At 44.1% G+C, this 26,426-nt stretch overlaps 1 protein-coding gene across 2 annotated transcripts in view; it reads left to right on the forward strand.

Annotated features, from left to right (window-relative positions):
* The window catches only part of FRMD4A (FERM domain containing 4A), a 346,642-nt gene that overhangs the window by 62,898 nt on the left and 257,318 nt on the right, over positions 1–26,426 (forward strand). The window contains exon 1 of one of the 2 annotated variants that reach the window (XM_068670003.1): positions 24,607–24,841. The exons of the other annotated variant lie outside the window; for it this stretch is intronic. Within the exon in view, the coding sequence (XP_068526104.1) occupies positions 24,809–24,841 (33 nt within the window). The 5' untranslated portion in view covers positions 24,607–24,808. Of the gene's footprint in view, positions 1–24,606; positions 24,842–26,426 lie in introns of those variants that run through there. 2 annotated transcript variants of the gene reach the window in all.

Here is a 26,426-nt window from a genome sequence, read left to right on the forward strand (position 1 = left end):
CATTATTTCTGGCTTTGTTTTTTTTTTTACTATTCCTCTGACACTTTTGCTCTACACTTGACATATGCAATCAAACCACGGAGCTGAGCAGAGCTGGTAAATTAAGGTGCTTAAGACACAAGTTGGTTTCAGAAAACAGCCAGATTTTGTGAGGTTTTCAGACAAAACCCATCGAACAACTGGAAGTTCACACATCACTCTGCAGCCAGCATTGCCAGAACATTAGAGAAGAGCTGTGGCTGTGGGAGAGGAAGCAAACTGTTGTACTCACATTTCTGTCAGCTTATTATTTGAATTTTCCCCCAAGAAACAGTCTGCAGTTATTTAATTACTGCCAATTGCTATTCACATGAGAGGTTCTTCAAGGAATCACACCTCTTCATACCCTCTCCCACAATACATACATTGTGAAGAAATAATTGCACAAAACGTTCTCTTCCTATTGCCTCTGGGCTGGCTGCACTTGGGAATGAATGTACTTGAGGAGCCACGAAGTGTAGCCCCTTCTAAGCATGTGGATTCGAGCACAGTTTTGTCCCCACATCACCAAGAATAAGTTTTGCAACCCCTCTTGTTCACATCAGCCACTGCTCTTGTAAATCTTGCAGTCTCTGAGGTTCATGGACATTGGATTTTCTTGGCAGAGACCACCAGAATTGCTGGTTCCTCTGACCAGCCTTCAGCCCCTGAAGGGTGGCATTGCTTTGGAAGAGGCCTCCCTCCATCAGGGCTGACATGGAGGAAAGACTCACAGAGAGGGATCTGTAAGAAAACCCCAGCTTTTGTTTCACCAAGTGACCTTGACCATATTACCCAAGTCATGGTCCTTACTATAAGGAGGTGGGATGACAGCCTTGACCGACCTTTGAACTCCTCAGAGATGAAAGATCCCCACATGGGGAACTTTAAGGGCAAGGCAGCTCAAGGCCCCTGCAATGAGCTGCTGCTCCCATGTTCAGCATGGAAACTGCTGGGAAAATAGAGCAGTTGGTACCAGGCAGCGTGAGCCATGGAGAGGCTTAATGCAGACCCAAAATGTCATCTATTTAAGCAGGCTTGTTCATGGAAAGTGGCTTGATGATTTGGGGGAATGTTTTGTGCTCTGTGAATGTTAAATGACCCCTGATAAGTAAAGAAAGCCTATTAACAGGCAGTTCTGAAAGCAATCAGGCTTAATTATCTGAAAATACAGGGTTTTGCAAGACTATAAAAACCTGTTATTTATTTTTTTTAAGTTTTGAAAACATCTGTAAGCTAAATATGTTTGAATATGTATTTGTATATTTATATGCACATATATGTGGTGATTATGCAACGAGCACGGACATTTGCTATTCATTTTGACTATTTCTTCCTTTCTCTTTTTTGGCTCTAGTTGAATTTTCTGACTGTAACATTTAAATGCTTGGTGTCAGCAAAATGCATATTCTTTCCGTGCGTTTTCTTTTTCAGCTTTTGAAGGAAGATTTGTTCTCTCCCTCCTAAAACAAAATCCTCACCCACAACCTACTTGAGAAGTCCTTTGATGTCTGCTTACTCAGTATAAAGATACAGGACTCTAGATCTTAACCCTCCCCTGTTTGCCAGTTTAAGCACTAATTCTCCCATTAAATAAAACTTACTAAGAGGGCAGAGTCGAACGTCACGTCTAATCATTGATCAGACCATAATGAATTGCTTATATTATATTAACACAGGTGCTTTTATTTCACTGAGCACTTTTTTTTTTTTTTTTCTCTCTCTCTCTCTCTCTTAGAAAGGAGAATAAAATGTTTGTTGGTCTTACCGGGACTAAAGAGTGAAATTATTTCAATTAAAGCAAAAAAAAAAAAATCCCAAATACTGCCTTTTCCAGCTGCAGTATTTACATACACAAAATGAAAATGCTTATCTGATGCTTCATGCTGAGTGTGGCATTGCATGCAGTCATTAATGATCAAAATCTTTCTAATTCAGGTGTTAAATTTTAATTACAGCAGAGTGCTGATTAATACCAAGTATCACCAGGCAGGAACAACTGCACTTTGTGCGCGAGGGACTGGCTGCCATGCAGATCTAGTGCTGTCAGAGCACCCTCATTAAGTGTAGCTCAGCTGTGCTGCCCTACGCTCCCAAATCCAGTGGTGCAATCCCCATTTCCAGCCTTATGGACACCAATTTGTCCTGTATTCAAAGCATTGTCAGCAAATGCCTTGCACAGGATTAGCTAAAGAGGTTTTCAAGCCTCATCTTCCTTTCTCTTTGTTGCAGTTTTCTGAATGAGAAAGATTTTTTTTTGTTTGTTTCTAAAGGTGCACAAAGTAAAGAAAAAATAACTAACGCAGCTTTTTCCAGCACCTGGCCTTCTGATGGCAAATGCATTGCCTGAATTTACATATTGCTTTGGTGGCACTCACGTGCTTTCTGTTAGCAATGTCAATCCTGGGAAGCAGGTCAAGACCAGAGCTGAAAGCTGCCACCTGCATCAGCTGCTATTCCAGGTCAGTAAAGGCCATCGGAGTCCTGGCTCCCCTTATTTACCCGTCCGCTTGAGCTGCCATCCAACTGGATTAAGTGATCCAATCCATCATGGTCGTGATAATCTCACTGAAGCAATTGATTGGGAAAGAGTAGATGAATGTACTCCCATGAGCTCTGCTTTGCAGCCTCTCTCTCTGTGGCTGCTGCAAGCCTTTTGCCAACGGAGGATGTTAGGATTGGTTTCTGCTCTCTTCTCGCCTGCTGGAGAGCTTGCCAGGCAGACAGTGCTCTCTAGAATTTGCTGTTCTTCATACATCTGCCCTTGCTAGTCACCAAGGAGCTGACCATGATGTTGAAATGGCTCCTCTTGCTTTTTGGATGCATATATATGCATATTTATTTCTATATAAAACACAACATACTAAAAAGTAGAGTTAGTCATGACCCTGACTTTCATTATACTGCCCTAAAGTAATGAAGTCCTTTGTGTTTACCCATTATCCCTGAAATGCCTTTTACGCATTGCTTGTTAAGCTGCAAATAGACAACACCACTCGTTTACAAAACCCAAGGCAGACAACACAGGCACAAAGCTGGTAAAAAACACGGGAAAAGAAATAAAAGACCATATCATGACCCTGCACTCAAATTATCCCCAGTGGCTTCTCTTCTGCTACATTATCCGCCCTCAATGCTCTATCATCTTCAGATTGCATTCATTAGAGCCCCAAACTAGTGCAACCCATTTGATTATAGCCTGGATCTGTCACCGAGGTCACTCAGGTTTGACTCCCCTTCATCCCAATCAGGGCAAAGAGCACCCCAACACTTTCCTTCACTTGCTGCCATCACCCACTTGGGTTGTGCTCATGTCCCTTGAGCGCTGGCCCAAGCAGTTCAACCCTGCCCATGAGGATATTTTTCTGCCCCAGTTTAGGACATCTGAAAAGTAGACGTCTGATTCTGGGCTAATCAGCCTACTCTCTCCTTATAATTGATGAAAAGTAGTAGGCGCCTCTAACAGGTCATTCATCTTAACCCAAAATTGGCTTCTAAGATCAGACAAGTTGCCTGTGGTCACCTGTGGCTAGGAGGAAACTCAGTTAATGGTGACTAGCTTGAAATTAACCATCTGGCTTCAGCAAGTCTGAGTTCAGATGAGAGAAATGCTTCACTTAATGACTATTTTCACTCAGAGTAAGGCTAACTCACACCTTCAGGCTGGACTCGGGAAAGCTCTCGGACATCTGAGGTCTTCCCAGAGCATATTATTTTTTATTTTTTATTTTTTATTTTTTATTTTTTATTTTTTATTTTTTATTTTTTATTTTTTATTTTTTTTGAAGAGCTAAACAGTGACTGTTCCCCCCCTCCCCCCCGCTTTTTTTTTTTTTTTTTTTTTTTTAAGATAAGGTAAGGGAGAGGGAAATTTGGGGACCTTTTTTTTATCAGTTTCTACCAAGAGCTGTGATTCGTGGCACTTCTTTGTGCTGCTCCACAGAGGGACAGAGTAGGGGAGCAGCTCTTCCTACCATCAGCCACAGTGGCTCATAGGGGTGAGGGTCTGCCAGGTTGGTCTGCATCCCATGAAAAAGGCAGGGCACTAAGATAAATTGTAGGGTCCCTCGGTGACACAAGGTGCTCCTTTCTGCCCCGCTGCATCTGCAGAGCCAGATGGTTGAACGCTGCTCCGTGTTGGCACCGTAGATCAACTTCACCATCACTGAAGGAACAGTTTGCTGGGAGCCCCTGGGCCATCATCAGAGGCTGCGAACTTCCTACCTGATAAGCAGCAATGACAAAGGAGGTGAGGATGCAGCTGTACCTGGCTGCTGAGTCCAAGCACACGTGACCGCACAAGGATTAATCTCGGGCAGCGAATGCACATCATGCGGAGCTGATTATTCACGGCTTGTAGCAGAACAGGTGGTCTGCTGTCAAGCAGAAGGACAAGTGCTTTACCCCTACAGAGTCTGGCATCCAAAAAATGACTTTTTTTTTTTTTTCTTTTTTTTTTTTTTTAGCTTTGGCTGCTCTGGCAGAACAATGGGTTTTCTGAGCTTCCCCTTGGGGGCTCAAAACTGGGGAGCACTGAGGTCCTGTGCACCCCTGATGCTTCACCCAGGGCAGAATAAAATCACTGGTCGATGTCCCAGGGGAGCAGTGGCAGCACTGCCATTCACAACAGCAGTGGTGGTAGGGGATGAGGACTGTGTTGCCTGCCCTCCCTTCTCCCTGCTCTACACAGCAAGCTCTGCACAACATCCAAGCAAATACATTTTTATCAAATGCAAGAGGTAATGTAGTTGAAAATATTACGGTTAAGGGCTGGTAGGTTTACAAAAAAAAAAAAAAAAAAAGAAGAAAGAAAAAAAAACAACCCACAAGCCTGCCAGGGTTTAAAATTGCAATGGCTTTTAATGTATTTCTTGTCCCAATATTTAACTTTCATGCATTGAAAGCAGCCAGGAGAAACTGTTAAAGGTGCAGTTAGAGGCAATTGTCAAATTGTAAATCAAGTGGGAAAAGCATAGTGGGTCAATAAAAATAAATAAGTGGGATGGTCCCTTGGGTGGGATGGAAAAGCTAGTGCTTTTTCTAGCCTGAAAATCACCTATTTCTTTCCCAGTAATCAAGGATATTTTATTATACAGGAAAACACAGGTGAAGTAGTAAGAAAGAGACTCAGTCTGAGATTGGTCCCTGTCCAGTGCTCTACTATGACTGCATAAAACCCAACTGCTACAAAACAAATTAAAATCAGCAAGGGGGACACCCCCAGCTGTAGTTCTGGATGGATGCTGGTACCCACTCAGTGAAACATGCCATGTAGAGGAGCACCTTTTCCCCACAGTTCTCTTCTGTATCCTGTATGCCTTCTCCTGGAGATGCAGATTTCCTAATAGAAGCTTATTCCTGGTCAAGTATTCGTGTAGCACCACCAGAATTACTGATTACTGTCCATCACTCCCAGCTCCAAACTTCATACCCTCCTCAGGCTCTATCTCTGCATCTCTCCTGAGCAGAGATGCTGGTTCATCGCTTCTTGTGTACCAGGCTGGGCTCCCAAAGTCATTTTTACTCCTCAGTGCAGACAAATTTGACCTCTGGCCCTTGGAGATCAAAGGCTACACTCTGACACCATTGTACACTCTACCTTCCACTTCATTTGGTCTGTTTGCGTGGCCACTATTTTCCACACCATTGACAAGGCGCTGGGTGGGTGATTTGTCACAAGGTTGACAGTTATAGACTGTAATGTGTATAAATAGCCCCTGATTTTTGAGTTAATCAATGGAAAAATGAGGTTCAAAGTCAGAAAGGTTACATACGTGTGTGTATATCCCTGCACTGTGCACACACGTGGTACAGAGGTCTTCACTGGAAACTACTACACAATGCAGTTATTTTCATGAACCACCCATGAGCCAAATCCTCTGCTGCTATAAGGGATCTGCAAGTCTGCTGGTGACACAAGAGCTGTATTTTTATGCCATACTTCATTTTTCCATCACAGATTACTGTGCTTTGCAGTTGTGCTACCCCATAGGACAGGGTCTGTAGTGTGTGCAGGGGTGTAAGACACCACAAAACCACAGGACAAAAAGCCATCGAAGTCAGTATTCTCTGTCCTCTAATGGGTGTAAAGAGAAGAAGAAGGATTGTTTACCATCCTGCTTCCCAGCAATGAATAAATTTTCTTCCTAAGCTAAAAGTCCTGCTCAACACCTTGTGTTTAATGGCCATTGAGAGGACTAAAACTGCTCTAAAATTATCTGTTTCCTTCTGAATCTTTTATATCTTGGACTCCTCAGTATCTGTGGGCAATATAGATTCCAGTCTAATGATGTGCTGTATGAAAAGTGCTCTCTTAGGTTCATTTTAAACCAATGTTTGATGATATTGCTGCACGCCTACTCCTTCCTATATTACGAGAAACAGATCAGCATTCTTTTTCTATTCCTCTTCGTTACAGTATTTATGATTTAAAAGACATTTATCTTTAGCTCCTTTTTATAATTTTTCTGATCCTATAAGTTCTCTATTCACTTTCTTTTATTATTTTTTTGTGTGTGTGAAAGGCCTTCTACACCTTTGATCAACTCTGCCTCTCGTCTCTCTCCTTCTTTAGCTTTTTGAGTCATCAGAACAACAGAGAATCTTTAAAATATGGGTGTACTGAGATTCCTACAATGGTATAATGAAGTCTGTATTTTATTCTCAATCCCTTTTCTTAGAGTCCCTAATGCTCATTTAACTTTTTGCTGCTCAGATTGGGATGGTGTTTTCAGAAAACACACATAGATAGGTTTAGTTTTTCACTTGGTGTCTCACTTTGCACTAATTGACACATAATTTCATCTTGGCATTTTACTGCTAGGTAACCCTGTGCCCTGAGGTCCTTCTATAGCTCCCCATGGTCAACACTGGACTTGGCCCTCCTGAACGCTTCGTGCCACCTGCAAGCTGTGGTACTTCAGTGTCTTTCCTTCCCGGTCTCGGTTAGGAGCAGGGTGGATAGCAGAGGTGCCAGCATGGACACTGTTATTGCCCTTCCTCAAGTGCAAAAACCTTTGATCCTAGTTTTGCTTCCTATTTCTACCAAATATTATTTCTATTTCTATCTATTCTATCCTTTCCATTTCTATCCATCCCCTTTCCATTTCCATTTCTACCAGTTATTAATTGGCCAAACATCTTTGCAAAATACAATTTTTCCCCCCATACTTGTCCAGCCTTACACAGAGGGTGCCTGGCTTCTGCAGGGGTCTTGCTGAGCACGTGGAGACAACAAAAGGGAAAGCAGCCTTCACGGCATGTGGGCTGCGAGAGGAGCACTGTAGCTGTTACATATTGCATGCACGCAACGGGCTTTTTATGGCCTCATTAAAGTCAATGGGAGCCTGCCATCTGCTTCGGCAGGGGCAGCATCAAGGTATAAAAACATTACGCACTGTTTAGGTGGTGCTTTATCCCGAGCACTGGCTGATCCTTGCCTTGACCCTAGAACTAGGTGTGAGTTATCGCTTCTTTTGTTTAGGAGGGGAAGCAGAAACCGGGAGTAACGCAGAGATTTCAAAGATTATGGCTGTCTCTCATCTGGCCTCATGTGTCTGAACAGAGAGAATGAGAAGCAGGCGAGGGAATTCTTGGCAGCCCGTCTGATGTGACATCCCCCGTCAGCAGGTCTCAATTTCCGTCTGACTTTATGATCTCTTTCTCAATCTTGCAACTCCAAGACTCCACAGTGAGCTTGGAGTCTGCCAGGAAGGCTGTGAGCTAACTAGGTGACAGAGATAGTGAGGCACAATTGCAGAAGCTGTAATAAGCGGTATTGATTTTGAATAAACACGTGAGTGCTATTGACTTGGAGAAGCTGCGTCTTAGCAAGTGGAGGGACTGACTGGCTCCAAAGGGTGGAAAAGTGGACGTCTTTTTCTGGAACTGGGTAAGATAAGTTTTAGTCACAGATTTGAAAATACGATCAGCATCCATTGTCTCAGGTCTGTTGGCAGATAAAGATATAAGAACCATAGGGCTTCATAAAAGGATGAAGAATAAAGGAAGTGGTTTAGGTGGACTGATGGAAAAGGGATGGTGAATAGAACAATGTAAGCAAGTGGTGGGTAAGGCATGGTCTGGTACTTGAGCTGAAGTTTATGTCTGAGTGATACAGAAATGTTAAAAAAATAATAATAATAAACAAATAATAAAAAGTTTTTGGTGAGGCATAGGTGTAAGAAGCTGAGAAAGACAAACAGTAATAACTTAGGACAGTCATTTTCCTCCCGTGCTTGAAAAAAGAATCTCCCTATGCCTTATGGATGGATTCCCAGGAATCCTCAAGTTTTTTTTGGCACAAGCTGTATATGGATAGACCAGCCTTAATGCCCTCTCCCAAAATTCTTAAGGCAGACCCCCACCTCCTTGCCATTTAAAGTACAGCAATCTTCTCTCTTTTATTCATAATGCCAGATACTATCACATCCCTGTTGCACAACATTCCCATGGTGACACCAGTCCTGGAAAAGGAACATGGAAGCAATGCTTGAAGATCTCTGCAAATAACATCCCTCCAAGATTAATGAAGAGCTACTGTGGACTCAGTGGACTTTGAACTTAGCAGCCCTCAGAATTTAGCCCTGAGCTTGACCAGGTAGCACTAAAAGTAGTCAAATAAGATGATACATAGTTGAAAATGGTCATGTTGGCAGCTTATGCCTTGGACCGAGGAAGAAGTACCTAAATACTTCCCATTCCTTGATGATCAGCTTCCAGCTCCTTGGGTCAAGGATCAAGCTTTCGCCCCTAAGACTTGCTCAGGGGACCTCACTGTACTAGAAAACAGGCCTAGAAATATTTCCATCCTACACGGTGCTGCTAACCAGCTTCAGACTGCTCACCTTACCCCTAGAGGTCACCAGTGGCCCCTGGATCTCCACATGGAATCCAGTCGGCCTGATTGGATATGTGGATTATAATATTTGCAGTAATGCCATGGATACTTTGCACAGAAATAAAAGAGATTGAGCTCCTTTTCATAAAACCACACATAATGAAAAAGTAGGGCATCTGGGAGGCAAAATCCTCCATTTCTTACTATTCCCTAGTTATTCTTTTTGTATGGAAGTAAGAATGCAGCCGAATGCAACAGGGGTCTGCTGAAATGAGGGCATTCCTTTCACACACGCATATTCAAAGATTAAAGAGAAAGCTTTGAATTACTTTCAGAAAAGGGGTCAATTATGTAGATTTTACACGGCTTGTTATTAAGGCCAAAACTCACATCGTTTTCACAAGGGCTGGAGGACAGCGAGGCAAAGATGTAAAGGCCTGAGTCCAGGTCCGCGAGGAAGAAGGGAGGGAGAATCAAAACATTGTTAATTATATCCTCTCAAGAAAGGACTTGTGGTGCTAGGAATTCATCCCAGGAGGGTAATTTCAGGGCTACAAGTTGTAATGTTATTGCTGGTCTAAGCAGAAGAAGGGAACAGCTCTGACTGTGGCACCTTCAGTAGCTTTCTGTAGGGGACTCTACTGGAATTAAAGGCTTGTAACTTAAACAGCTTGCTCTGCAGAATATGATATCCTTCCCCCAAACTATTTGAACTCTTTCAACACCAGTACAATAATGGGTTGAAAGAAAACTGGTCAACAATGGTTTCCTTGGACTTTGCAAGGTCTTTGACGAAGTTTCTCACAAAGGCTGTTAAGGAAACCAGAGGTATTTGGTGAAAGATTATGTATTGTGCCATTGATTTAGAAACTGGCCAGGTCAACAAACAGAGCAGGAATGACTAGTTAGCTCTTACAATACCAAAAGCCTGATAAAAGGCTGTCACAGGGAACATATTAGCCATCTTTTCATGCATAAATAAAAGGCTTTGTTTAGGGGAATTAAAATGATTATATTTCAGTGAAATCCAGCTAAAACTCCAGAAGTGTTGTTAATATTTTATTAATTAATTAATGTTCTACACTTTCTTCGATTATTAGAAGGTTACCAAAAATATAGTCTATTCAAAGTAAGGAAAAGACAGCTTTTATAATGCTCTTCCCAGTGTTTGATGTATTTCTGGAGTTGGGAAGGAAGATGGGGCCTTATTTCTGGAAAAGTGTATTTGGGTTCATAGTTTCCATAGTGCAAATGAAAGGGATGGAGAATGGATGTCATGATCAGTATTTTGGATCAAGAATTCACACCATGGGTAAAATAATCTATTTGGATCCTAACTGGATGCCAATGAAAATTTAACAACCCAATAGAGCAGCTTGCTGTGCAACAGCTAATCAAAAATAACCCCATAAAATCACTTTTTGATGGAAATGTAGTTTTCAACCAAAGGTTTAAAGATCATGGAAATTGTTGCTTTCCAGAAGAAAATATCCAAACTTTTTTCATGAAAACCTAAAACATTTGGGCCCAAATGGGCCTCAGACAAAATTGTAGCATCCTATGATGTACACAACCTACATCAGAGGGAACTAAAATTTCTGATCAGCTTTGTAAATTGTGTTTCTCCTGACTTCTTAGCATGAATTAGATGGGAGTACCGAAATGATGGATTTGTGGTATAACACTTTTCTTCTTGAGAAATCAAAACATTTTACAAAGGCATTGATGTCTCCCTGGTACAGGAAGACTGAGGATAAGGAGAACTGAAGGAGGTGCCTAGAGCCTGTGCAAGACCCTGGAAAGGAAGCTGCACATCCTAAGTCTCTGTACAAGTGCACTCTCAAGTAAATCACAGAGTACATTATTATCACATGAAAATTTCTGAGCTGATCTTTCAGATTTGACTAAGAGAGACAATAAACAGTCATAATTAGGAAGCCAAATCTGTTTTTTTCTAAAGAGGAAAAATATAGGACTGCACGTTTATCTTCAAATTAAATCGAAGACTATACAACTCCATGTGAGCATTGTTATTTTCCTTTATCAGCAAGGCATTGTTTTGTTCATGAAATCTGTATGTTCAATAGATTTGATTTTCCAAGCAGCTGGGTTATCTTGCACTGTGAAGGCTCTCTCTTAATCTCAATTGCTGTGCTTTTCTCAGTGCCGTTCCCAGCTGCTCAGAAATGAGCACAGTGCTTTCATCTTTCTTTTCGTGCTCTTATTAGGTGTGACAGTTTCAACAATACCCGTATGTAGAGAAACATGCAGGTTTTAATTTGTTTTTTAAAAATGTGTTTGTCAAAACTATAGGCAGAAAGATGTTGTTTTTAAATTATAAAAGTCCTGCCATGATCACACACTAATGATGCTGGATTTTATTCCAGATTGCTCTAACATGTAATTGCAGCCAAATCTTATTTATCCACAGGAGACGAGGGAACAGAAAAGAGCTGAAATATGCAAAGTTGGGCCATAGGTGCTTTTCAAGTGATGGTGGCACACAGTTAGGATTAATGTATGTATCTGATTGTTTGGTTTCTAGAAGAACATTTTTGAGAGACAGGATTGTTGATTATCCACTTTTCTATGTCTTGTTAAACATTTATAATGCAAAGAAACCTTCCCCTAGCGTGATGGGATCGTGGTTTTAGAGAGGATCTATTGGTGTTGTTAGAGTACTAACATGACAGGAGAGAAAGGGAAACAAAAATACTTGGGAGGATGGGATGCTTCAGTGGAAGACTCTTGGCTTTGAACCTAAACAGATCAGAGCAAAAAAAGACTGATTGTAAAGCACATTTCATTCCAAAGGGGTCAAAATGAGGAATCTGAATTTGTACGCAGGAGTTGGGCAGATTGCTCCCTCTGCCAGGGATGTGGTCAGTGTTCAGGTTGTACCTTAACCCAATGTACAATGTACGAGCAACTGCTTCAAAAACTGAGCTTGAAGTGCCTGAAAAGTCACATCAACCTCAGCACTGTCCTGTAGGCTGAGCATCTGGAGTGATCTCTCTGTTGCAGACACCACACAGTCCCTTGTCATTTATGTTTGGGTTTGCTCTCTCAGTGCAAAGAAGCATTGCACAACCTGGCCCCCAATAAGGCAGGACTGACAGTGCCCTGCTGCAGTCAGCCTGGAGGCCAAAAAGATCTTGGTCCTGTGCTCTAAATCCACCAGATCCTGGAAACTGAGAGGGCAGTCTTTGGACTCTGTTCTCTGGACCACGATCACTCTCCCACCTTTGCATCAGTGTAGGTTTGACAAGAAAGCAGTGATATTTCTCCAGAGGAATGCACATTTGCTCTGGGAATGTCATCACCAGGCCTAAGCTAATATACCTGGGATCACAGTGGGTATTCATGCCTGCTGGAAACGTCACCAGCAAACTCAAGAAGTGAATTAAGTACAAGGCTAACCTACAGGCTGTTCACTTTGGAATATTTTCCAATTTTCCCATTGCAGCCATGCTTACTAGCTCAACACTAAGTGAGCCCTTACTGTGTGAATACACACTGTAGACTTTATCAACACCCAACCAACCAAGTATTTGATTGGGGTATTTTAGAAGACAAAGTGATGCTGAAATTCTAGGTACTTGAGGCTGGAATAAGGACTCTAAAACACATATTTTCCACGTCAAACTCAAGAAAGCAGCAGATCAGCACAATAGCCTAGTCTGCATTATTAAAAGCTATTGGTAAAGGTTTGATCTACAGCCCAACCCTCCTGGGTTGGGCAGCCCAGGGCAAAAAATGTTTTTTGTCTTGATGTAGTTTACTGAAGTTTTTCTAGCAAAATAGATTACCAGCAAAAGCATTATTTTGCTAGTGCAAAATGCCTAAGGACTTTGTCTCTATAAGAAAAAAAATGATTTTAAAAAATACAGCGAGCTACTTCTTACCAATGATTTGAAAAGCGACACTTCATGCAGAAACTGGAGCCCGTGATAGACTTTCTGTATCAGAAGATGAAAACCTTCTCTTCATGGCAGGTTGATCCTTCTGCTGCAGCTCACTGCTCTTCACAGGGCAAATAATATAAACCTCATTTTTTCACCTTTTTGTCCTTGCACGTTTTTTTCTTTTAGCTGAGACTATTTTTTCTGATCCAATGCCACCTCCAAGATAAACAGGCACACCAGGCATGGGGGCTGGGGGGTGGATTTGGGTTTGGGGAGTCTGTAGGAGGGCAGAGGTCCCTCAACTTGCTGTTGCTAGACACATCATCACACAAAACCAAGTGTGCCAGGCATGCCTGATGCTTGTGCTTGCAGGCTGCCTTGCTGCAGGATGAGATTTCCTAGGATGAGATATTTTTACCTCCTGGGTTTTTATCACTTAGTGGGTAATAAATCTGCCGGTGTTTCTAAGTGGCTTTTTAAAATGAGGACCACTTAATTATCTCTTGGGCACTGATTTAGAGAAAATCTATATAGCCTGTACAGTTTCTCAAAATCCTGGCTGTTAAAGATACCCCTGAGGGGTGTCCCCAAGCCCAAGCCCAGCATGGTCCTGGAGCCCAGCTCCACAAACACACCAGAAAGGTGGCTTCAGAGGAGGGTGGCTGGAGGAAGAGGAGCTCCAAGGGAATTAAGAGATTGTCATTAAAAACTCCTGGTGATGGTTTCTTGTAATTTATCTGCTCAGGTGACTTTGTTTAAGAGCATCATCTAGCTTCACCCCACCCATACCCTAAACTAATCCTGGGGCCCAGAGAGAGCAAGGAATTTACAGCAAGTCACAAATGAGTCTCCTTTGGCTCAGCCCACCTCTGCAGCCCAGCAAGGAGCTTTCTGCATCCTGGTTTGATTTTCTGCCTATTTTTTTTTTTGTCCACGCAGATGAGGAGAACAGTTGTTCCTTGGATCTGTAGTATTTTGCTGGGCAAAGGCTGTAGAGAAAGGGTCTCTGCAGCCCACTGGTGACCTCCTGCCAGAACAAGCTCCCTGGGTGAAGGTACTGAGCCCAGATGGCTTCAGTCCCATCTTTGCATAGTCAGCTACAGGTGCAGCAGATATTGGTGCAGGTGCCCCATTAACAGGCTAAGCAGGGCTGTAAGGAGCAGCTTGCTACTGATTTTCAGTTAGGAGGGAAAAAGGGATCTAAAAATGTACTTGTGCCTGGAAGGATTGCTCTGCAGAACGAATCCTTTACATTTCTTTTGCATCTTCCATCTGTGATTTCATGGTTAATTGATTTATCCATGCAATGTTCCTGTGAGATATAGATTATCTCCACTTTCAGAGTGATAAAATTGAGTGCGTAAGGGTTTGTGGTTCAATTTGCCCTGAGCCCTCAAGGGACTACAAGGCAGAGTAGACCTGGGATGCCCTGGTCCCTGCTCCTCAAACCCAAGGTAGGCCCCCTCTCCTTGGGGAGATGTAGAAGTCATGCCACCACGTGCTACACCCAGTGGACCAGAGAACTGCCAAAAATGTTCAGCAAGGACTTGTTGGGCCTGGCCAGGGCATGAGGCATGGAGCTACTCTAGCCCCATGGATGAGTACTGAGGGATGAGCTGCTAGTGGGGAAATGCCATAACCACCTTCACGTGGTTTGCTTTTATTTTCAATCATCCCAGAGTCAATGACTTCACCACAGCACCAGCTGCATCGATTGTGCTGAAGCTTTGAAGATCAATGTCTCTAACAATCCTGGCTACAGCTCTTCAAGGGGATCAAAGCTCAGTCCTCAGGTCGTGCGGCTGAGTTTTATCTTCCTGGAAGCTGTCAGAGACTTTTACCTGCTGCTGGTTAGAGGGAGACACATAATGCATGTTTTGGGTTACATCTGCATAGATCCTATGAGGGCTAATAGAATATAAACATCAGTCTCCTTCGAGTCAATAGGAAACAACCACCCACAACAGATTTCTTTCTCTGAATTGTGTTTGCTGAAGGATGCTGAACGGCCTTTAAATTGTTTCCAATAAACAAAGAAAGGTAAAGAGAGAAGGACTGGTAAGAAATGGTGAGCACCTTGCAAATGTAATAGCAGATAAAAATCAGGTGAGGAAACACTTAGAAAAATTGGGTGCCCAGCAGAAATTACATCCAGGTGATGTTAAGACTTTGGTGTAAAATGAGTTAGCTGATTAACTTACTGAACTGCTGTCCCATACATTTGAAAATGTCACATACAACAGGCAGGTTTCAGGCAACATGTATGATTTTGACCCCATCTCCCCAAGCCAAAATTTTGGCTTTTGTCCCAAGATGCACATATTGTCTGCCTTTATTTAAAACTTTTGGATCCACCATCATAGTGCCTACCCCCTTACTGTGTGCCGGATAACTCAGATGAGCAATCACAGGATTAAGATAATGAGCAGGAACCATAATGAGGTGTTTTCATCCTTATTTCTGTCAGGATTATGGCAGAGAAAACATAAAAAATGCATTTCTGTTAGGCAGCTTGGACACGCATCACCTTATTGTAACACAGGTCAAGGGAATAGAGCCTTAGAAGTGCCAGTTCACTCCACATACTATAAAGAAATGATAATGAACCAGCTGCGCTGGAGGCAGCCATAAGTGTAGATATTTGAAGTTGTCTGAGACAAATCCCACCTCTGAAGATTGACCCTGATCTGCGTATTGTGTTGTTGTTTCCAGCTGAAGAAAAATTGGGGTCCCTGAATTTTAACAGCATCTAATAGTGGCGTGAATTCCAGCTTCAGATATTAATTCAAATGAGGCTTTGACGTAAGTGGGGATAGTTGCTTAAGCCGAAAACAGGCTGATGATATGTATTCATTATATGTAGAAGCTCTCCTGTGCCTTGCTGGGGATGTAGTGCTGGCATCATTATTTTGCATCTTTATTGACATTCGGGGAGACAGAATAAATGTCCCATTAGGCCAGTAAAGATGGAGAAATTAAACAGCAGGGAGACCTAGAATCGGCAGTATTAGGAGAAGAATATTTCTGTAGCCCGTTGCAGTGAAAGGAGCACCCAAATGGGGGTAACACAAATGCAGATACTTAGATCTCCTGCCCCAAAGTGATGTGTCTAAGGGGGTTAAAAGGTTTGAGAGGACCTAGGGTTTAAATGAGCTGAAAGGGCTCCGGAAAGCAGGTGGGCAAGAAAGCAGGAGGCTATCCCAGACCTCTGTGTGTCTTTACCATGTAGTCCTCACCTTCTTCCCAAAGCCAAGGAAATTTGCTCAGAAACTGTCACAGATGGGATATGAAGGGACTGATAGCTGATCAGACACAAAGAGTGCCCAGGGAGGCTGGGAGCTCATGGGATGGTAAGATAAGGAGGGTCTTACAGGCACCTAATGAATCAGGAGGACACGTGCAGCAATATCCATTACAGAATAAAGCAGCCACATGCTGCTGGCATCAGTTGGACAAGGGTTTTATCTGGGGGGTCCACAGAGGCCCCCCACTTGAGTGTCAGAGGGCAGGCTGTCAACTCTTCCAGAAGATAGATCTACCAGAGGTGGCGATGACTCCAAGCTTACAAACAGTGCATGGACCACAAGGGTTGAACAAACCAGGATAAAAATATGTAAATGAAAGAAAATGTGGGCACATCATGGGGGAAAACAGTCTCCTGTTTTTCCCAAGGTCCTGCTTTTAGGCACACGATCATGTCCTGTGAAGCAGCCTGTCTCCATTAAATAAGGGACATGCAGGATCTTCCTCAGACTCTGCCAACCTCTTGTCTACAGGGGCCATTTTTCATGCAGTTGTATCTTCTAGAGTTGGACAGGCCAAAATCGTGCTGACATTTTGGAGAAGGGATGGCCCCCAGCTGCTCTCTTCATTTTGGGTTCTAATTTGCTTCAAAACTAACCCAAACTTCAGAGAAGATAAAAGCACCTCGTCATGACACAATATTTTACAGGACTACTTTGGGGAATGTCGTGGTTTAACCCGGCCGGCAGTTAAACACCATGCAGCCGTTCGCTCACCCTCCCCCCTCCCTCTCTGGGACGGGGGAGAGAAATGGAAAGTGAAGCCCATGAGTTGAGATAAAGACAGTTTAATAAGACAGGAAAATAATAATAACAAAATAATAATAACAATAATAACAATAATAATAATATGGTGATAATAGGGAAATAATAATAATATGTACAAACAAGTGATGCACAATGCAATTGCTCACCACTCGCTGACCGATGCCCAGCCTAACCCCGAGCAGTCCGGCCCCCTCCCCCCGGCTAGCCACCCCTATATATTGTTTAGCATGACGTCAGATGGTATGGAATACCCCTTTGTCTAGTTTGGGTCACCTGTCCTGGGTCTGTCCCCTCCCAGCTCTTACTGCACCCCCAGCCTGCCCGTTGGCAGGACAGAGCAAAAGGCTGAGATGTCCTTGGCTTAGTATAAGCATTGCTCTGCAACAATTAAAGCATCGGGGTGTTATCAGCACTCTTCTCATCCTAAGCCAAAACACAGCATTCCACCAGCTACTAGGAAGAAAATTAATTCTGTTCTAACCGAAACCAGGACAGGGAAAGACAAAAATAATTGTTTTTTATTTTGCCAGCTCTCTCTATCCATCTTCTCTTTCTGCTTTATCCCAAGCCTTTGTGTTCACTCCCTCCCCATTTCCTTTTTTACAGGCCAAAATGACCATAGTCCAGGATTTGCACAGTTGTAATGACATTATCCTTCGGAGAAATGGCTATTTCTCGCAGAGTACCTTTCCTGCCCCGTGAGAGCTAGACTTCTTCTCCCAATGCACACACAGACGTGTCTATAGAGCAGCAAGTGCATTTATGAGAATCTGCGGAGTATCTGGGAGTCACCTTGCATCAGAGGTTGTGTTTTTACAGACATAAAATGGCTATAATCAGGTTTCTAACTGAGAGCATAATAGCCGTGCTTTACCAGAGTTGCAGCTTGGGGAAACGGCATTTAATTTGACAGAGATATTAACAGGGATGGCAGTGAAGTCCTTTACATTGGAAAAACAGCTTCTGTTATCTTGTTCTGTTGATTTGTTCTTGCAAACCAAACACACTCGGTGTTTGTTGCTTCCTACACTGGAGCAAATGCTGTGCCCTGTTTGGATGGTTACTGAAGTGGATGAATAAATCATCTACCTGGCTGTTGGAAACGCATCTACCGACCTAATGCTCTAGTAAAAGGCTCTGAATGTGTCTTGACTTTTAACACCCAGAATAGCAAATACACCTAGCAGAGAAAGGAAAATACAGCTGCAGTTACTGTGTGGGGAAGAAAGCTTTATCATATTTCCAGTACATGCTTTGTCAGAAGACTGAACATGAAGTTCAGCCTCGTGGTTTTGCACCCAGGGAGCCAGGACAGCCAGAGGCCATCTTCTCTGCTGGGGCAGAAGCTCTGGACAGCAGCAATTATTTTAGTCTGTAAGCCTCATCTCTACAGCTTCCTATTTTTCATCTATAGATCGTCAAAACACAGACATGTTGGGATACAGAGAAGGAGAAGTAAGGTGGTCAGAGCCTGGTCCTGGAGACCCAACTGAGCTGGTGGCAAGGCTTTGGGGTCCACATCTCTGCTGGGGTGATCTTCTTGCATGTCAAGAGGCAGCTTTTCTTTCCCGAACTACCACATTGACTTAACAGGAATAATAATAATAATAATAATAATAATAATAATAATAATAATAATAATAATAATAATAATAATAATAATAATAATAATAATAATAATAATAATAATTAGCTGAGGTTCTTGATGTGTTGTAAAGATAAATGCCTTATAGTTGCTAAAGAAGGATGGACAGTCCCTGATGGCAGAATGCTTAACTGGCTTTGTTGTAAATACATATACGATTTTTTTAATGTCTGTCTTCCAAATCTGGAAGGCAACTAAAACAATCTTAATAATGCCTTGAGACCTTAAAATTCATCACTTTGCTTTGCTTTCATGGAAAAGGCATAACTGTCCTGGAAAAAAAGCAGGTCATTAGTGCCTTAAAGATGAGCTCCAAAAAAGTAATTGGTGTTTCCAGCCCTCACTACAACCAGAGCCATATGAGGGTAAGTTGGCAAGCGATTTTGACACCACTTACTCATGCAAATGCTGCATCAGTGGAACAGCTTGCAAAGAGCATGGGGCTGCCCTGTGTTTACTTCCCCGGAGGCGGCTCTGCCTCCATCCGGAGCCCCAGGGTGGATCTCAAAGGACTGCAGCCAGCAGCCTCGGAGGGGAAAACCTCCCTTCTCTGATTTGAAAATACGCCCTATAACCAGCAACAAATAAACACGGCTCCAGTTTCTCAGGGCTGCCAAAACAACACACCCAGTGCGGTGCTGTTCCTCCCCTTGCATCACCGACAGAGCTGCCAGCTGAGTTGCGCCTGTATCCTTGGTACCTTGGAGCAGTCCCAAGAAGGAAGCATAGAGATAAGCTTTCAGGAGCTGGGCAGCTTTTGTACTGCTGGTTGTCACAAAATAAATAAATAAAAGGCCCCAATACATGACCACCAGCTAGTAAAAAATCATGTTTTTACTCCAAAAATCACTGCTGAGAATATGGCCTTTCTGAGAACAAAGCTTTATATATGCCAGGAGATGGCTTCAGAATGAGAACTGAAAGATGACTTTTTTGACTGCGTTTATAATTCAATCTATAGTTGCAAAGGGGCCTGGGTAAGCAGTGCCATCCCAGGTAGGAAGCACCCAACCATCAACCTGTGCCCATGCTGCACCTCTCGTATACTAGGATACCCATGCAGGAGGCAGCTGTGAGTGCCTACAGCTCATTCCACTTCAGCCAGAGTGGGTTTTCCTGGCTCCCAGTGCATCCCCTTGCACTTTTCAAAAAATCAGCTTCCTCATTGTTCAGAGGTCTCAGTCTGCCCCCCAACCAGCAGGGTGCACAGCTCTGGCAGCAGTGTGTGGTACTCACCACCGTGCCCAGCATCTTTACATTTTTTGACAGTGCGGCATATAAATAAGCACATGAAAAAATTCAGAATTTGGAATTCCATGTGATTTCATTTTTATTTTTATTTTTATTTTTTTGGTCTGTTTTGCCTTTAAGGAAGAAAGGAATTTCAGGACATTTTCAAATGTGTGTTTTGTCTGGATGAATGAAACAAAGTCAGGTGTTGTGATTTGTTTTTATTTTTTTTTTCACAGCAGAGAAATTAATTGCTGAAAGCAGCTATTTTTAACAAGAAAGCAAAGACTAAAAATCCCTAAAAGAGGCTGGTCTTTGCAGGGCATAAGCATATCTGACCCTTTTTTAGGTAACCTCTGAACAGTTTGCCTTTGTTATTCTATCAGTGGACCTGTAGCAAGAGTGACAACCTAAATACAAACCTCCCAGTTCCCCAGCCAAGCCCCAACCTTCTGCAGGCACTTATTCTGATTTACAAATGGTACTTTTAAGAGTCTGCTGCTTTTGACTTTTATTCATAGAAATGAAAAGCGGGGTAAATCTGGAGAAGCAGTGAAGAGAGAAGCAACAATATCCCTAACATTTGGAGGCAAATGTTGCACTTATGGAAAATATGCAACAAAAATGAAGCGAGGGTGGAAGGCGCTCCAAATGTTAAATATTCATTAGTATTCCCTACGCTGCGTGTTCTAAATATAAGATGCGTTTCAGCGCAGCCCCTGTGTATGGCTGGGATGCCTCCCTCTCCTATATATGATGCCAGAGCGATTCGGATGGTGGGGAAGTCGCCATGGCAACACCTTGATGCTACCTTTTGTTCACCAGATGAAATGACCAGGGGTGAGGCCGGCATGCAGCGTGTATACGGGATGCTGCCCAGCCATGGCAGTGTCTTTTGTCCTGCCTGGGGGCATGGGCAATGCCCACGGACTTGGCAGGGGTGAAAAACACACAGGGTCCTGCTGCTTCTCCCTCCCTCATTTAGTTTGAGGGATAGCTACTTGGCCAGCTTGCGGTCAGGGATGCAACAGTGGATTTTGGCAGCCCCAAAAAGGGGATCAGTGTTCTGTAAGGGAAGTGAGACCGTGGGCTGGGAGATTTTGGCCACCAGCAGCTCTGGAGGATGGTGGTCAGGATCTGATGGCTGCTCTGAGAGCAGTGGAGATCAGGTCTGGATCCAGACTTCTTGTGCACTTCAGGACTTCAGGGCAGACACTGTAACTTCCCCTATGTTGGGATCTCCACCCCAAAGGTTAGGAAGGGTTTCAATTTACAGAAGTTTTATTCAGGCTTGGGTGCACACACAGCAGGTGAACAGGAGGAATGCTGAGGGTTCAGATATACACCGTAGGGTCCAGCTGCTTCCAGGCCCCTTGGCCAAGAGCTGAACACTGAATATAACACTTTTGGGACCATTTCTCTCACTCCAGAGTCAGACACTGGAATTCAGATATTTATCTTTACTTCACTAAAAGTCATCTAGATCTCTCTGCTCTCAAGCCTGTGGAGGTGTCTTAGTGCAGTCAGCAGGGCCTGTAATGAGATTTGGCTCCAAGGCAGACATCTACATTGGTCATTCAAATTATGGCAATATAAGGGGCTTTCAAGGCACATATCTCACTCCCGTGATTAGTTACAGAGCTGAGAGTAATTACATTCCCATCTCAAACACTTCTAGAACAAGTTGGTTGAACGGATTCTTTCCCCTCTTCGGTAGGTGGAGAACCCGAGATAGGCCGGGTGCTGCTGACCAGACTCTGAGTCAAATGCTGCTCTCCTCCCCAGATAAAAAAAGGATGGGAAAGCAAGCGTTCACATGCTCCTTTTGCCTCTGCAGTGCCTTTGATCTGAAAACAGCAGGAAGAGAGGCTGTAGAACAAGTCTGTGGTAACCTGAGCACCGCCGTGTGTCGCGGCCCAAGGGAGGAACGAAGTCTCAGGCCACGGCCCGTGTTATCACAGCACTGCTGTGCTGGCTACCACGGCTAAGACCATTGTGTTAAAGCAAACACACACATCTCTGGCTCAAACAGGTGTAGAGGCATTGCTCTGAATGAGACTGGGGGTTGCAAAAAGGTTTGGATATGTGCAGGGAGGGTGGTGGTCCTGCTGCTGGTCACTCAAAGGACAGGTCAGTGGCTGCATGGGCTGAAGCCGAGCATTGGCCCAGACAGTGGTAGAGCTCAAGTCCTACTTGGTGCCTGGAGACTGAGAGGAGGATGAAATAGGACACATGACCCTAACCATTTGCTGCCACTCCAGCTCTTACATCTGCTGGAAATGACCAGCCCTGGTGTTTTCTGAGATAACCACGTCAGAATTCACTCAGGCAGAACCAGTTGGGTTTGCTGGTCCCACTGCTGACGGTGGATGTGGACAGATCTCACTGTCACACACCACTACAGCTGTGGCACACAGCATCCCTATAGGGCTCATAACCATCTTCGGGAAGTGTCGTGGAGGGACAAGGGTCCCCAGTGCACAGGCTGAGCTGTGGATCTGCTCAGACAGCCCCATCCTCTTCCTCATTCCTGCCCGTCCTGCTGGGCTGGGCTCTGCTCTGACTCATGCACTATCAGCAATTCCCTGGTCCGTTCACATCAGAGTCTTTGAGTGCTGCTGAACCAGAAAGGCCGTGGCTTGCTTTTCTTGTCCCAGGCTGGATTACTCCTCTGGCCTTCAGGAAAAGCATCTTTTTTTTTTTTTTTTTTTTTTTTGTAAACAAATAACACAGGAAACTTCATGAGGCACTGTGGTTTAGCCTAGTTCAAAGCAGAATGATCTTTAAAAGAGAACTGAGCATTCATGCTATCACAAATGTACCATATACATGATTATATTGCATTACAGGGTGCCCACGTGGCCTGAGAGCTCTGAAATTCCCCAATACTGCTCTCTGTTAGGTTCCTCTGGGCACTTTGGAGCATCAAATTACTCTGATGGCTTGGAGGCGAGGCTGTTTCACAGATGCACAGGCTTGTGAACCTCACACCAGCGTCTGACACCCCATTGTACACCAAAAAATACAACCACTATATTTTTCTGGAGCCTGCAATTCCTGCTGCCATTTATTCGGCCGCTTATTAAAGTCCTGTAAATACCAATAGCAAAATATATTTTTATACACCCAGCAAGAAATAGATGAGCCTGCCAGAAGTTGCACAGTGGCTTTTTAGCTCAGGAAAACTTATCACTGCCTTCAACACGATATGATCAGGTTCCTTCACATTTAATAAGGAGCTGAGTTTTGCTGACAACAGTTAATTACTTTGAAATTAATATTAGTGATGCATTAGGGGGCACCTCCTCTCCCTGGTTTTACTCCATAAGGATTTATTCCATAAGGAATAATAAGAAAAATGCCCCCGAACTGCAAGATCTACAGGGTTGAAAGGATGGGAAGGGAGAGAGAGAGAGGAAAAGTATGTGTGGGGCCAAACACCCTCATCCATTTCCCTGTCTAGGTGCACTTCTGCTGGGGCTTGCCAGGACAGGAGTTCTTTATTTCTACATGTTCATCCCAGGCTTTCCACCCTACATTCATGTGCACCACCATGAACAGATTCCGTTGCACCACCTCCATTTGGATACAGCCTCCAAAAGCCTGTGTGGAGCATGAAGGTTGTGTGTAGGCAGAGGTGGTTTCCGCTCCCAAAAAACATGAAGCCACAGCAAAAGGAGAAGTTTATGGAGGGGTGCCTTTGGAAATTTGGGGTGAAGCACCGTGGGAAGGAACCTTTCTCTCTGGTAGCCTTGCAGGAGCCTTGGAGGCTGACTCAAAGTGGAGGCAGAGTGTTGGATGATGAAAGCTGAATGAGGTGAAACCCCATAGTTATTCAGGGAATATGCAGAAGTTTAACCAGACCTACTGAATCCTAGACCAGCACCTTCATCACACAGTGACTCTTCCTCAGCGTGTCAATTTGGGGCCACAAAGAGCTGGTGTTAAAGGGCATTAAAAATTTCCACCTGTGATACTCTCCAGTCAGCCTGGCAATCATTTTCTAGCACCTAGGTGGTGTAGCAAGGGTTTTGATAAGGTGGTTTAGTAAGGTTTTTCATTTCATTTTCAAAAAAGCAATTGCTGTGTGGAAGGTTATCCCCTGGGTCAGGGAAGGGGAACCCCATTTCTGTCTGCATGAGGAAGCAGGGCATGCACTGGGCAGCGATGGTTCAGGGGGGTTTTGCTTCACACTGCTCTGTTCCATCCCCAGGGACCGAATGCCCATGTGTTTGGAGTATGTGGGGTGCAGGGCTGAATCCCCTTCCTAAAAGACATTAATTCCCTGCATCACCCTGTGCTGGGAGCCAAAATGCAGCAAGCAGGGGCAATTAGGGATTCTCCACAAAGGCGTGCTCTGATCTGAATTAAAATGCTAATAGAAAGGCATTCACCGAGTATCTTTGGCTGAGCAACTTCGCAGCACTATATTCCTTTTGTTTCCCTCTCTTTTCTTTCTTCCCCTCATTTCCCAGCTGACGACTGAAAGGAACTGCCTTTTGGCGTGGGTTTGGTCACTCGCCCACAGCCAGCGTGCCCAGCAGAAAACGCTCCAACCGCTGCCAACCCCGAGCCGGCACGGGGGATGAGGGATACACCCTTTAAAAAAGTAAATCCCGGGGAATCCGCAGCCTTTCTACGAAGTTTCGGTGGTGATTTCCTAGCTAGCTGTCGTGCGTCAGCCCCGTGTGCGCAGGGATGCTGCTGAATTAAGCCCGGCGTGAAAAGCCGGCGGGCACAATAGGCAGCGGCTGGTCCCATCCCTCCTGCTTGACCCGATCCCAGCGGCAGGGCTGGGATGGCTTGTCCTGAACGCATTACGTAAGGCTGGGCTCGTTTGTCAGCCGCGATGGTACAAACATAGCTGCAGGCAGATTATGCAGAGAGGGAGAGAGAGAGGAGCGCGAGGGAGAGCAGGAGGAACGTCTCTCCAGGAACCCCGCTCCGCACCACTGAGGGCTGCAAGTTGGTGAGCGGGTGGCCAAGTGGCCATCAGGGGGTGGCCAACGGCCCCTGACATGCTCTTGTTCGTGTGGGATGCTTGAGGACGGCACCAGAGGCTAAGCTGGGGGACGAGGATTGGCATGAGGATCGGAGCAACATGGAAGGGCTTCTGTCTCCGATGAGAACGAAGGTAGGGGAAGATGTTAATGGCTTTTGAGGCTGTTTTTACCCGAGGAAGGGAAGGGGAGGTGCGGGGCTAGCTTTGTGAATAGGGGGCTTGCCGAGCTTTTGTCTCTGTTTCTCCTCTTCCTTTATTTATTTTTTTTTTCTTTTTCAAAACTCGTGAATGCAACTCGGCGGAGGAGCGACAGCAGTCGCCTCCGAGAGGGGAGTAACCCATCACTCTTCCTCGACAGAGCTGACCTTTGTAAATGAGTTTGCCTTTTTGGAGTAGACAGCCATATTTTTGTTTGAATTTCCAGTCGGAGGCTCTCATTGTGTCTGTGTGTCTGTGTGTGCTCCCTGGGGAGCGGCTCGTGGAAAGCGTACCTGCGGCGCGGGGAGGGATGCTGCTGCTGGGCTACCTGGGCAGGGCATTTTTGGCAACAAGGGGTGCATGGATTTACAAAGAGGGTGCTTTTGTGCCCCACAAACCTGCCAGGGGGGGAGACCTCTTGGTGTGGACCCAGACAAAAAGCTGTAAAAGAGAAAGTGAGCGTGCAGACCTCAGCGACTCCTGCACTTGTCTGCTGGTTTCTCGTGCTCCAAACTCTCTTCAAAGGTTTGCCATTAATCCTCGTTATGAAAGAAACTTGGATTCCTGCAGGGAAAAGCCACAGGCAGGGAAATACGGTGATGGTTTTCTTTGCAAAATGTCTTTCCGTATTGTTATTTCTACACGGTCGTGGGGGACAGACTGAATCCTGGTTGTATTTTATTTGGTCACTGCCTCCATCCCATGTGGTATCTAGCTTGCGTAAATCTCTCTGATTTTGGTCTGTCACCACATGCAGCCCCATTGTGTTGTATCTCAGGACTGGGAGAAGTGGAATTCAATGGCAGTTATTACTGGCAAAAGGGCATCTTCATATGTCTCGAATGCAAGCAATTGTGAAGGTATAGTTGGACCAGAGTTGTTTCATATAAATGCAAGACAAGAAAAGATTCTGAGAAATCGTCTGGTCCAGCCCCTGTACAGAGGCAGATCGGCTGGTCTGGTCTCCTCTATTATATCTCTGCCATCTACTATCTTACATTAAAGGCTCTTCAACGATTGAATGTATTTTCAATATTAAAAGCCAGGAAAGTGATTTAAATAATAATAATTTGCCAGCAAATTGCTGTACTGTAATTCTCCAGGGGAGTGTTTTTTCTCACTTTAATTCAGCTCCTTTTTGTCTTGCCTAATAAGTTGGGCATTAAAAAAAGGACCTACCAACTTCATATAGCTCTTCATTATACGAGAATAATGTTAATGGGCAGTTGATAAAATGAAAGATTTATTAGGGGCTGTAGAACCAGGCATCCATACCCCTTGTCACTGAGGAATATGTACATTACTATTAGTCTTTCCAAGGCATTTCTGAGTACTACTTTGTTATTAAATCACAGAAAATAAAACAAACAAACAAAAAGCCCAGCAGATCTCCTTTCAGCATTAGAAAATGCAACTTCCAGCATTTTAGTTGATGTTTCCATTCTGCTTCTTTAACCAGGCTTGAAATGATTGCTGGAGGCAGTCTCTCCCGGCACTGGTGCGCTATCAGGTTAATGCG

Source organism: Anas acuta, chromosome 1 (assembly GCF_963932015.1).
Source record: "Anas acuta chromosome 1, bAnaAcu1.1, whole genome shotgun sequence".
In the NCBI taxonomy this organism is placed as follows: Eukaryota; Metazoa; Chordata; class Aves; order Anseriformes; family Anatidae; genus Anas; species Anas acuta.